This window comes from Pollicipes pollicipes, unplaced genomic scaffold (genome assembly GCF_011947565.3).
Source record: "Pollicipes pollicipes isolate AB1234 unplaced genomic scaffold, Ppol_2.1 Scaffold_4219;HRSCAF=4965_pilon_pilon_pilon, whole genome shotgun sequence".
Classification (NCBI taxonomy): Eukaryota; Metazoa; Arthropoda; class Thecostraca; order Pollicipedomorpha; family Pollicipedidae; genus Pollicipes; species Pollicipes pollicipes.
In genome coordinates, this window is record NW_023596448.1 from 34,261,657 (window position 1) to 34,274,261 (window position 12,605).

Consider the following 12,605-nt stretch of genomic DNA (forward strand, 5'->3'; position numbering starts at 1 on the left):
AGGGTCGCCAGAAGTCACAAAAGGTCAAACACGATCGTTCCCATGGATGCAGTTAAAATCAGTGTTAACGCGTCAAAACGGATATTGTAAGCACGAAAATAAGCGTAAGACTGTGAGGAGTTCATTCCGGCCATTTCTGCTTCTCCACAAGTCAGGTCCGATCAGATAGCCGTCAAAAATTGGTCTATCAGTGGCCGACAAGAACAATACTTTTCCACAATGTGCATCTGACTAGGACTATTTTATTAGGTGAAGTTGTGGTACAAAAGTATTCCGGATAAGCAGGTCTAATTTTAGGCTGACCAAAGATTAATCTAAGATGAGCTTAGGTCAAATTCATAAACCATACAAATTACAAACTGGAAGTACTAGTAGCTGGGTCTATGTGACTTTTTTGTGGTCAGGAATATTGCATCGTTTATCTACAGGTACTTAAGATGGCATAGCTGTTGTCTGCATTGTACATAGTCCCTTCGACGCTTGGCAATGCATTTTCAACAAACTGAGGACAGGAACATTGGTACATGAAATTAGGCGTTATCAGCTTTGCAAACGCGATAAGGTGGTAGTTTCACGCGTCACACTCGTTAATATAGCCCCTCCGCTACTGGTAACATGGGTCATTCATTGACCTCGGTTGAAACTATATGACATTGCGTATCCTCACATGACTGTTTGTCACCCCATGATGCACTAGAATGATATCACAATATGTTTTGCCTGTAGTATTCGAATTCTGCGCTCAAAATGTCCTCACAAACTGCCTGTTTTGAGCTTGGCATGTGTTTTGCAGAAGATACCTACAGGGGTAGGGCTGTCCTGCATCAAGGCCATGTGCTCTTTGGTTGTATTATCATGTGAGTTAGTACTTTTTATTCCCTATAAAGCATCAACATGGCACAAAATAAGTACAAATTTGCATTCAATTACGAAAAATAGCAAAAGTTGAACTGAATTCAGGTCGTCAAACTCGCTTTTTCCGGCAAGCTTGAAATCAACAAATTGTTAGACCTGTCATGTTAGATTAATGTAGCATGTTTGAACAATCCCAAATGACATGTAAAAGGTGATGTGTAGTCAGAACGATTAGAGATTGGCCTTTTTGACCTGGCCTATGTCACCGATCTTTGTATATCAAAGATTCAAGTTCGTACGAAACATGCCAACTTAATACATAAACAGATAATGCGAATTTTGTGCTGGTGTGAGCGTTCGTTTTAACCTGTGCTTGAAAAACTGCAGAAGGGTAGTGAACTTCTCCCCCCCCCCCCCCCGGCACAGGTTAAGGCATCCAAACGGAAATATCTGGATATAATGCCTATGGTCTCCGGACTGAAAGAAATAGTCGAAGACAATCGATGGTCCATGTCAATTGCACCAAATATCTCTCAGTCATCATTTGTCCCATGCATCATGACGTCATAGGTCACGCAAATTCCCAAATGACTATGCAATTCTTGAATGGCTTCAGGGCTGTCTGCGTCCATAAAATAGTTTCTAAATCTGTCTGGCCGGACTCAAAGCGATGGCTGTGCTCTTCTCACTCAGAATCAAACAATGCTGTCAGCAACACGTGTGGTCAAGGGAAAGTCAATGTTATATCTCCTTATCACGTGTGATGTTTTGTTCTTCAGGCACGAATGCTACATGGAAGTCATTGACTAAGACATGTTTACATTAAACAGAGCGTTTCACATTTAAACACATCGAAGCAAGCATCAGGCATGGTGAAGCAAGCCCGCTTATAACTATTTGATGTATGCTACATGGAAGTGACCAGGCAACACAATTTCCGTGTTTAGTAACTATGCTCGTCAACACGTTATTGTTCGATTACATCTTCGTACCATACAGCACATTGATTGAGAGACAACTGACGTCTGTTATGTCTGGAATCGTCCTCATGAACGCCAGATGTGAAGGAAACGACAATTGTATTTTTGTTGGCCTTGATCGCCGTATGGTTAATTGAATGACAGGAATTGGATGACGTTATTATGGCGTCATGGATGCCTAGGTGACCTTGAAAAGTCTCCCCGAAAAAGTCAGTACATGTTCGAATGGGTGGCTCAGAAACTAGACGGTTTTAGGTCAGAATGTGGAACACTTCCTTTAAGCCGACTTGCTTGTCAAAAAACTTAAGGAACAAACATCCTTGATCCAATACATAAGCTGAATGACATGACCTCTGCCGATGACCTGCTGTGACCTTGCGTGGCGTGACTGATCCTGACTGGCGAACATTCAGATCGCACTGAGGCAGTCCAAATTTAGGGCGAAAATTGCGTATTGCTGCACATGAGATTACAAAATCCGTGCAGGTCTTCGCTAATAGCGTCGCAACACTGTGAACTGGCTCAGTGTCAAAGCATGTCTTGCGCAGAACACGTCAAGCTGGTCACCTGTCAGGTACTCATTAATTGGTAAGCCTGCCTGTCACAAAGCGGGATTGTTCTCGATACCCGGAAGGAGTACTTGTACACTCAGGCGGTCGCGGACTCACTGACATTGCACCAATGAACTTTCGGGGCGTCATTTGGCGCACACTTGCAGTCTAGGAGAGTTCTTCAGCGACTGCTACCACACTGCTTGCTGGAACTCAACAAGGAAGGGGGGAGTTAACGCACGTTGCTTGAGGACGGCGAGGTTTGCCATTTTGCAATGATGCGCACGCGAGTCCAAGCAAACTGATATCGCTCTGATCGGGCACGACTTAGACTGCCACCGCTCTGATCGGACACGACACAGATTGCCACCGTTCTGATCGGACACGACACAGACTGCCACCGCTCTGATCGGACACCACACAGACTGACACGCTACGCTTCCCGATAGCTCAGATGGTTAGAGGGTCTGCCCTTGGGTCACCCACCCGTGGTGGGGTGGCCTCGAACCGCTCGCTACGTGCCCCTGATCGTGATGGCTTCCTCGGCCGGTGCCATCGGCGGCGGCAAGGTCAGGTGACGTCAGGGGTATGACCCGTGCCGTGTATTGCGTAACCTTGAGCAAAAAGACAAGGTATGCGGTACCGCAATATCCGCGCCCAGTATTGCAGTTTTGTAGTTGACAGCGTTGGCGCAGATTCTCACGCTCGGGTGGTGAGTTCAGCGCTCACCAACAAACACTGCTTAGCCTGGACGCTGGTCCCAGAAATCCATCAAGTGAAAACGCTCGGACTAAATCTTTAAAAAGCGACAATGATCTTCGGCCCCGACACATTCAACACAAGTGCGCTTTGCGCACAAAGGGATTGCACGTAGTACGCGAACACAGGCACACACTGAGGACGACGTCATCAGGTGGCTAATGCTCTCTGAACCGACCGCAGTGTCGCGTCATCTGGTTGTCCTCGCTGCGACCTACAACGAGCGGCAAGCAGGCGGGGGGTGGGGGTGGGGGGGGGGGGGGAGTAGTTGGAGCTTCCGGTTACCTCCTGCTACATGCGGGTGAGAAGTGTATGCCATGGCGGGCGGCGTTTCATGCCTTGGTGCATCAAAGGTAACAAAGGATCCAGCCGGAGAGGATAGGTGACATTGGCGGGGCAGATCCAGTCCCGGGCTGAAGGTCGTTCTGTCCCCTACGTGTGACAGGGAAGCTTAATAAAATGCAACGTTAATCGATAGATGCGTGGTGTCACCATCCATCCGATAGAGCGATCTAATATGTATGAGAAGCTACCAACTTTGCGTCAAAATATTCCGGCAGAGTGTATCTCGAATGGATTATGCAGAAGACGGACGGCGTCCATAACTTAAATGCAGCTTTCATGCATATGTCAAGAACACTAACGACTGTCGCAGCCTTTATCTGGATTCCCTGGTGGGAATCCATTCTACGATATGTCACGCGCCGCCGCACACTATATTTTCCTCACCCGGTCTCCAGGACAGGCCTCGCCGTTCAGCAGGCGGCCAAGGTGTTACCTCGCCGACATTCTCAATCTTTTCGCGTGTGCTCAAGGGAGAGAGGTGGTTTCAAGGTCTGCAGGAAATCAACGAGTTAAATCACGAACAGATCGGTCGGTGATGGTTATTCGTGAAGCAGGATTCAGGGAGTCTGGAGGCATGTTGAGCCAGGTACCATCGATATGACATGGACAAAGTGGTCGTAAATTATAAGCCATCAGGGTCCCAAACTTAAAAATTTTCTCAACATGTATAAAAAATATGCCAGCCTGGGCACTCCAGATTTCAGCAGCATGCCCAAAATCGCTCGGTAGTTATTCTGCCAAAACCTTACAAAGGAGCCTCAGGGGCAGCCCGGGGTTACATGCCGCATGTGCCGTACTTCATCCGCACGAAACAGTACAGGCAGGGGGTGGCTGCAACCTGCAACGGGTCGCGTCACAGCAGAGCATGTCCCCAGGGATAGAGCCAGTCTGTAGTGCGCAGTGCAGTGGGCCGGGATCAATGGTTAGATGACCATCCGGTGGCGTGCTCAAGCATTGTTGGATGCCGGGAATCAGTTATCGCGGCTGCACACACAAGTACAACGACGTTAATTTCCGCGCCGTGTTCCGCTGCGATGGTCGCGGTAAGATGACGATGCTGGCTCTGCTCGTCACCCGCTTCACTTTCAAAAACGATGTTTTTTTAACTAAACCGTGTTTTATCACACCATTCCGTGTACAGTTAGTAACGCACGCATCAGCGGTGGGTGTGAAGACGCGTGAAAGTGGTGGGTCGGACTTGTACATGCACACCATCATGTCAGATACGTGTCACATTCTATTGCGTGCATCACTGGTATTACCGGTATCTATCCGCCGTTTGGAAGGATTTGTATATTGTCTGGGAAATAACCTGTGGACTGATTTAAGCGGACAGTTTTTAGCACCAATGCCCACAACGCTCGCTTAGATAAGACAGTACTAATAGCCTTATTCCTCGGAGAACAGCCATGAGGAAGGAGATACAGATGGGTTGATATTTCGGCAGCATGCCTTCATCAAGACAATAATAGAAGCAAAATGTTTTTCCGAAGGATAAGGCTTTTACTACTGCCTTATCTATATGAATAATGCTTCTCGCAAATGCACTGAACAACTAACGTTCGCATACTTTTAAAATTGCTTTATAAAATTTAAAAAAAATGTAATAAAAAATTGATTGCGCCTTACTACACATCACGCAACATCTGGACCTGAAACGTGCGCGCAGAAGCCGACCACCACTATAAAGGAAGCCCATCAAATGTCACATGCAGCACACGCAGCTCTAGATCCGAATCGCCATACATAATGCAGTCTTGAATGCAGTCCTCGATGCTAAAATGGGCGTAATTTGGCCCACTCTGCGGCTGGGAGTTTCATGCCAAGCGCCCATTCATACTGAAACAGGGCTGACATTTCCCAGGAAATGTTTTTAGTTCAGTCATCGCCGTGGTCAAGTGAATACGGAGAGCTTGCACTGGAGTCCGTATCGAACACACATAGCACGCAGCTTCGACTCGTCTTGCAGCGCGGTGTGCCTTCCCAGCCGGAGGACAGCCGGTTGTGATGTTATCCCAGATGCCAGAGGTTCACAGGGATTTATCACTTACGTCAAGAGCTTTGTAACAGGGCATGATTCGCTTAGTATGCTGCCGGTGCTGATCACGCAAAATTATCGATAAGCATCGCGTCGTGTTTAGGAGTTCTGCCCCCTGGACGGTCGTGGTGGTTATGCGCGCCAATGACCAGCATACTCCGTGAACCTGGCCACAGAAGCACAGCCTACATGGATCTTTTCTGATGACTCACGTACAGGTACTAAAGTTTTCACGTTTGCTCAACTGCAGCGTCTAAAGAGCAAGCTGGTGCACTCATCTAGGGCGGCTTCAGAAGCTGCCAAACTTTTCGGCTGGGACGGCTTTAGAATTTGCCGAATTACATTGCCGGATAATTTTTAGGCTGGAAGAAAATCAACATCAGCCCGTTGCTGTTAAAAATCTACTAGCATGAGACTGGAACCACGTGGTTGTACCACTGTCACATTCTTTTTTAAAGAACGCTCGAGGTACGTCGAAGCACAGGTACACCGCCCTCCGTCTTTTTTACAAGACCTGAGTCAAGAAGGCGGAGACTCAAATATTCTGTCGACAGCGCTTCAAAAGACAACTCTTTCGACCATCCACAGCTCGACCTCACTCACAGACTGATCTGTGCAGACATATCTCGAGGAGATTTTAAGCGTGATCCGTTCATTTCACGATGCATGGTTGCCCGTTTAGGATAGCTGAGAATATGCTACATGGGTTGCTCTTTACGTAGGTCCGACTTGGCGTTCGACATAGCCATCGCACATGGAGCTCGCGATGTCTAAAAATGCACGAAAATACAAAAGTTTGGAAGCGTTGTAGACAGTAGAAGTGTTTCTATCTCTGTAGATCGATCAGTAGAGGTAGATGAGTGTTGGGCTCTGACTAATGTGTGATAGGCACGTGGGATTTCACCCAGAAACAGCACTTACATCGATTTTTTGCGCGCGCCATCGGGGATTTTTGGTACATACACGCAATTACACGGCTGCTACATGCGAGTCTTTTACCATGTTTGGTGTTACCGACTGCTTTTCTTGTTAAGGGCAAGCATTACGCTGTATCATACGTTGATTTCTTAAACAGTAGCCATAAAAACATTGCATTTGCGATGGTAAAGGACTCAAATGGCACAATGTCCATTCTGTACGTCCTCGTCCACAAGGAAGGTGACCGACTGCAAACTTCAGTGTACGGAAAGCCTAACAAAGGAGACTGCGTGCGATCTCCCTGGTAACAGGCACAATATGACAGAAGGCAGTCTGTAGATTTGAGGGTGGATGAGGGCGTGGCAAGGGCTTGAAGGAAATCAGGGTTAACAAGGCAGCCGAACCTGACCAAATATGGTAGAATGCTGAATTAATGCGCTAGTGCTTTAGCTTATCCTCTCGTGTTAATGTTTAATAGGTCACTGCCAATGACCTATTAAAAACCCAATGACTCATTGTTTTTTTTCGGGAGTGCCCGAGGGCTGGCACAATGCCAATATAGTACCGACGTTTAAAAAAGGAGCAAACAAAGTGTCAGCCGTCACAGGCCTCTCAGTCTTAGCTCACGAGGATGAAAATTTTTAGCTGGCACTCAACCACGCTTAAAAAGGCATCAGTTGATGAATAGTATTCAGCATGTTTTACGTTCCGGTAGGCCCTGTTTGACATCTTCTAGAGTTCATGAAGTATGTTAGTTGTGAAGTGAACAAAGACAATAGTTTAGATATTGTTTATCTACATTTTGTCAAGGCGTTTGGTAAAGTGCCACCCCAGCGTTTCCTATATCACTCAACATCGCATGGTATTGAGGGAGCAATTCGTGGCTTGGTAGGGACTTGGCTGCAAGACAAGAAACAGTTAGCAGTCCTCAATCGTACTAGATCTCAGTGGGAACTAGTGGGAAGCGATGTTCCACAGGGGCCGGTGTCGGGTTCTTTGCTCTTTATGATTTCTTGTGAATAATATTGGGCTAGTATCAGAAAGTAAGGTGTGCATATCTGCTGCCGATATTACATTGAAAAGTGTATCGAAAAATGCCGACCAGGTGAAACTTGACTAAAAGAAGCTATTGGACTGGGCTTCTCTGTGTTAAATATCATCTAATTATGATAGGTTAAGGTGATGCATTTGGATAATTCTGACAGCGAGGGCATTTGCTATGAAATAGGAGGCTGGGAGCTGAGCCATATCGAGGAAGAACATGACCTAGGAGCTATAATTTCCAGGGATTTAAAGGCTGAAAAGCAATGTGGAGCTGCTAGGAACAAGGCGCCTTGAATACGGGGACTTATTAATAGGGATGTCCATTACAAGAGTAGGAATGTCGTTAACAAGTTGTACTTAGCTTATTCAGATCACACCTAGAATATTGTGCACAAGCATGGCCCACATGCTTCCAAAAATATATAGATAGGCTCGAGAAAGTACAGCAAAAGCATCTGGGATGATACATAGGATTGCTGCAATTTTGTAATGCAAGAAAAGGCTTAAGGCCTTAAATTGTATTCACTGCAATATCGTGGATTTAGAGGATATCTGATAGAGGCATTAAAGATTATAAAAGGAATAGCCAAGGTGTATCTACAAGGAGCACTGTAAATTAGGCCGAGACTAAGAGGAACCAGTTTCAATCAGCAAAAGGTAGGAGAAGAACTATGAAGAGGCAAATGCCATTTAGTCAAAGAGTGGTGAATCATTGAAATGGACTGCCAAACGAAGTCGTAGGAAGTCCCTCTCTAGCAACATTTAAAGATCGTTGGGGCAAATTCTATAGGTTTAAAGATCTCATTTATAGCTAAATTCAGGCGGGTGAGGTAGTAAGACTAGTTTTAAGGACGGGTGCGGAATATGGAGCAGACCAGCCTTGATGCCCTCCTCTCTCTCTCGATCTCGAGCTCTCGGCTAGAGAGAGCGGGTCCCCTTCCCTTTCGAAGCTTTGGAGCTCTATCTCTAGGCCTCACTTTCGCTCTCTCGATCTCCCTCTCCCTCTCCCTGCTCCTAGATCTCCCTCTCTCCTCTCTCCTCTCTCGCCGTCCGCCCCCCGTCTCTATCCACTCTTCTCCCCCCCCCCCCCTCTCTCTCTCTCTCTCTTACTTTCTCTCTCTCTCCCCTCTCTCTTCTCTCTCTCTCCACATATATACAAGATAAAGTAGCTCTCCTGGACTTTAGCAGTGCCGCTCCTATCCTGCTCGTACCGCATCTCCTTGGCAATTGGCGGCGTCCATAAAGTGATCTGACTGTCGCCTTTTGCCACGTGTCTATAGAGCTGCAACAGTGGACGTGTCAATGCCCCGGGGTAACAGTAAATGACAAATATGCGTTATATGGGGCGTTCAATGGCATAACTCCTCTTCCTCGACGCTAACGTGATTCCGATGTCCCCTAATCCGCGTCAATGGCCTGAACACAGAACAGCGCGTTCAGCCACAGCGCCGCGTCCGGCAATTGTGTGTCCTGGTATCTGCTGACCAGCGTGGTCGACATCAGCCTGGACTGAGCGGCCGTGTCCACCGTGTCCGCGGAGTCGGGGCGCAGCGGACACGTACGCATTGTCGAGTTCGGATGAGCCAGTGACCGTCATCAAATCAACTGCCGATCGCGACCGAAGTTCTGAGACGTGTTTGACATGTCTAAGATGCGGTCAAAGCGTGTGATGGCTGTCAAGCTTTGATGGACTTTGTGTCTGATGTTCGGGCACTGTGAGTTTGAGATGGATCTGTGCATTTGGACGCCTGTAGAATTCGGGATGAACTGGTACTATTGACATCTGTCAAAACGAGCAGTGTGTTGGCTTTGGTGTTCGAGGTGTGTCAACCTTGGTTTGAGACGGACCCGTGCTCTTAGTAGGTCTAGCGGGCACAGTGTGCAGGACCTTGTGCGCTTGACTGCCCCCTGGCATCAAATTTCTCTAGTTCCAGATAGGTCAGCGCCTTTGAGGTCTGGCACAGCGTTGCCAGATTAGCGTACTTTACATAAAGCTCTGATACTCCTGAGCTATCTGAGGTCCGAGTTATCAGTGACGATACCTGACTTCTGGAAATGACAGACTGCCAGCAATGACGGACACCGATAACAGAGCCCACTTAGATCGGAGTTGTCCACGCGCTTTCCATGCGTCGCTGTAGATTTCGGAGTGATCCCTTCCGACGCTAGCTTCGCCTGTCCTGTTCCGGTGCGCCTGGGGGTCGATGGGCTGATCGTGTTATTGGGAACCTGGGTCGGGTTGGCGCGGCGCCGGTCCTAAACCCCGAATGAGCGCCGCTAGAGGAGCTCTCAGCGGCTGGTTGTGGGCTCTAAACCTGAACGGCGCCCGCCTGATGCCGCTTTAAAAGGTGCTTGCATCGTTTGTGCTATGGACGACTGTTTATGACGGCGGTCGGCGATCCGACCAGGCTCGCAGGAACGGAGGAACGGAGGCTGTTTCGGTTATTGTTTTTTTGATAAGTAAAATTATGGAAGAACAGGAATATCATGTTCTCCTCCTGGATGAAGACATTGAGGTTTTGGTTTGTTTAGCCTGTGATTTCTTAGTTGGGTGACTGTTCAAAGCGGTCTGCTGGCTGAAGGAGATGCAGTAGGTCATCAGTCCTGCCGGGATCAATCCAGTTCGCTTGTGCTCACAGTTAACACGGTGCTGTCTCGCGCGGGGCTGGGGCAGTGCTGGATGGAGACGGCACCGATGCACATGCGCATACATGCATGTACACGTACATGAGAAATAGGCATGTAAATATAGATTTCGACTCCAGTGGATGCATGTCCGGCGTGTGGCTTGGAAAACATCTAAAATCAGTCATAACTTCGGCGGTTAATGCCTATGCGAGGCACAGGTATGTGCAACTGGAAAAGGGCATGGAAATCGGCGATGGGACCCAGGGAATATATTTGTTATGCAAAACCTGAGTTGAAACGTTTCTACCTACCTCTTTTATGATGGATTGTTGTCGTATATCTATAAAAATTATATGAGATGGTAATTATTTTTCGCAGTTATTTTTGATGATTCTTGCTTTTCGTAAATTTTACTGATATATTTACTGATAATTTGGGTTAATACGCGCCAGGGTCCGCCGGGCGCATGCTAACCAAAAGATGGGCGCATGCCTACCAAAGGATTCGTTATTCAACTGTCTACATCTAAGTAAAATTTGGTGCGGCTACGCCCCGCCGTTCGGAAATCATTTCGGAAAACCTTTCAGGGAGTGTCAACTTGGCCCCGACCCGAGTGTGTATTAGTTAAATTTTATATCTAGCTTTCATTAACATCATAAGCGTGTGCGTCCCACCAGCCGAGGAGATTGCTTGCAGCTCGCCTCTAAGAGCTGATGGAGCTGATAAGATGATGGGATGATGGCGATGATGAGATGATGCGATGGTGGAGCTGCCCAGATGAGCTGCTAAGCTACGCAGCTGATGCATAGATGAACTTCACCACAGTGGGATCGTGATGCATGGTTCTGATGTGCTGGCCTGTCCGCGAGAGGTGCTGAAAAAGCACGCCCAGAACATTACATAACCATGAGATGGCTGGCCGCTTCAATGTCAACTAGCGTATGCCATTGTACGCTTACTTGTTTCAACGCTGTTTTAAGGAGCAGGACAATAATTAAGCTTTTACAGGTTATTTAAACGCAGCTTCCTCGTGATTATGACAAAAAAGAAAGGCCTACGGTGGGTTAAGTGCTATATTTCGACGAGTGGTCTTCCGAAAACATGTAAAGGTAATACAACAGGCTGCATGGGACGTGGTCCCAAACGCTTTCGAATGTTTGAAACATACCGTTATAAAAAACATGTCGGACCTCAATATGTCAAAGAAACGGTCAAGGACAGTTATCGAGCATTGAAGAATACACCGTGAATACTGGCGTGCGAAAGCAATACATATATATATATATATATATATATATATATATATATATATATATATATATATATATATATATATATATACATAGTGTGTGTGTGTGTGTGTGGTGCTGTGTGTGTGTGTGTGTGTGTGTGTGTGTGCGTGTGTGTGCGTGTGTGTGTGTGTGTGTGTGTGTGTGTGTGTGTGTGTGTGTGTGTGTGTGCGGGTGTGTGTGTGTGTGTGTGTGTGTGTGTGTGTGTGGTGTGTGTGTGTGTGTGTGTGTGTGTGTGTGTGTGTGTGTGTGTGTGTGTGGTGTGTGTGTGTGTGTGTGTGTGTGTATAGATAAGGCTGACATACACTTTTTCTTTGTTAAAAAGACGATGTGGCACACATCGTCACGCCTCTCATGGAGCGCTAGGGACTGTATTGGCCACAGTAGCGCTCAGAGGCCTTGGTGCAACCGGGCTCGAACCAGGGCTCCCCACGTGGCAGTCCGATGCACCAACCAACCGACCACTGCGCCCCCGGTCCAATAATTCAACTTTACTTCTACCCAGCCGCCTTGGTTTTGCAAAACATACGTAAAGTTTTCAACTCGGTGATCAAATAAAAAGCTCTAATCAAATTAAGCAAAGGATGCATATCAGTCGGGCACCGGTGGTTAACTCGAAAAACTTAATATGATTAGGCTTTCCCAAGAAGTGATCGGCCATTTTCCCAGCTATGCGAATTGTGTCAAGATGACATCCCCCACAGCGAAATTGTGAAGGTTGCTCTGTCCACTGGAGGGGGCAAAAAGCGTGTTCGCCACATTTTTTTTTTTTACCGCGTGAAGAGGGTAATCGGATGTAAGGAGCACCCGGTTTTGGCCAGCGTTTCTCAATCCTGGAATTTTACCCCTGCCCTCTGTTACAGTAAACCCGCGATTAGCCGAGGGAGGGGGAGGGGGGCAAATTTGCCCGCCTGTAGAGTATTGGTGATAATACAAAAGTGCCTTGGGATATTTCTGCGAAGTTGTTAGTAGCCTTCATTTAATGAGTTCCACACCTCGCGCTAAGATAGCAGTCGTGAAACCAAGATGGATCAGGGGTGAGTAATGTCAGAGTGATGTCATTTCCCGATTTTTGATGAAATATGATAAAAACATGATTTTTAATAAAACCAGATTTTTAATAAAAACACAGTCGTGGACAAATTGATACCGAGGCCAAAGGAGATAACATATTTGGTGTCCATTAACGGGAAATGTG

The 12,605-nt window shown here is 47.1% G+C and overlaps 1 protein-coding gene across 1 annotated transcript in view; it reads left to right on the forward strand.

Moving 5' to 3' along the window:
- The first annotated feature begins 2,919 nt into the window (after positions 1-2,919).
- LOC119095242 (uncharacterized) overlaps positions 2,920-12,605 on the forward strand; it is a 232,963-nt gene continuing 223,277 nt past the window's right edge. Inside the window, exon 1 of the mRNA XM_037218109.1 lies at positions 2,920-2,955. Coding sequence (XP_037074004.1) covers positions 2,920-2,955 — 36 coding nt within the window. The remainder of the gene's footprint in view (positions 2,956-12,605) is intronic.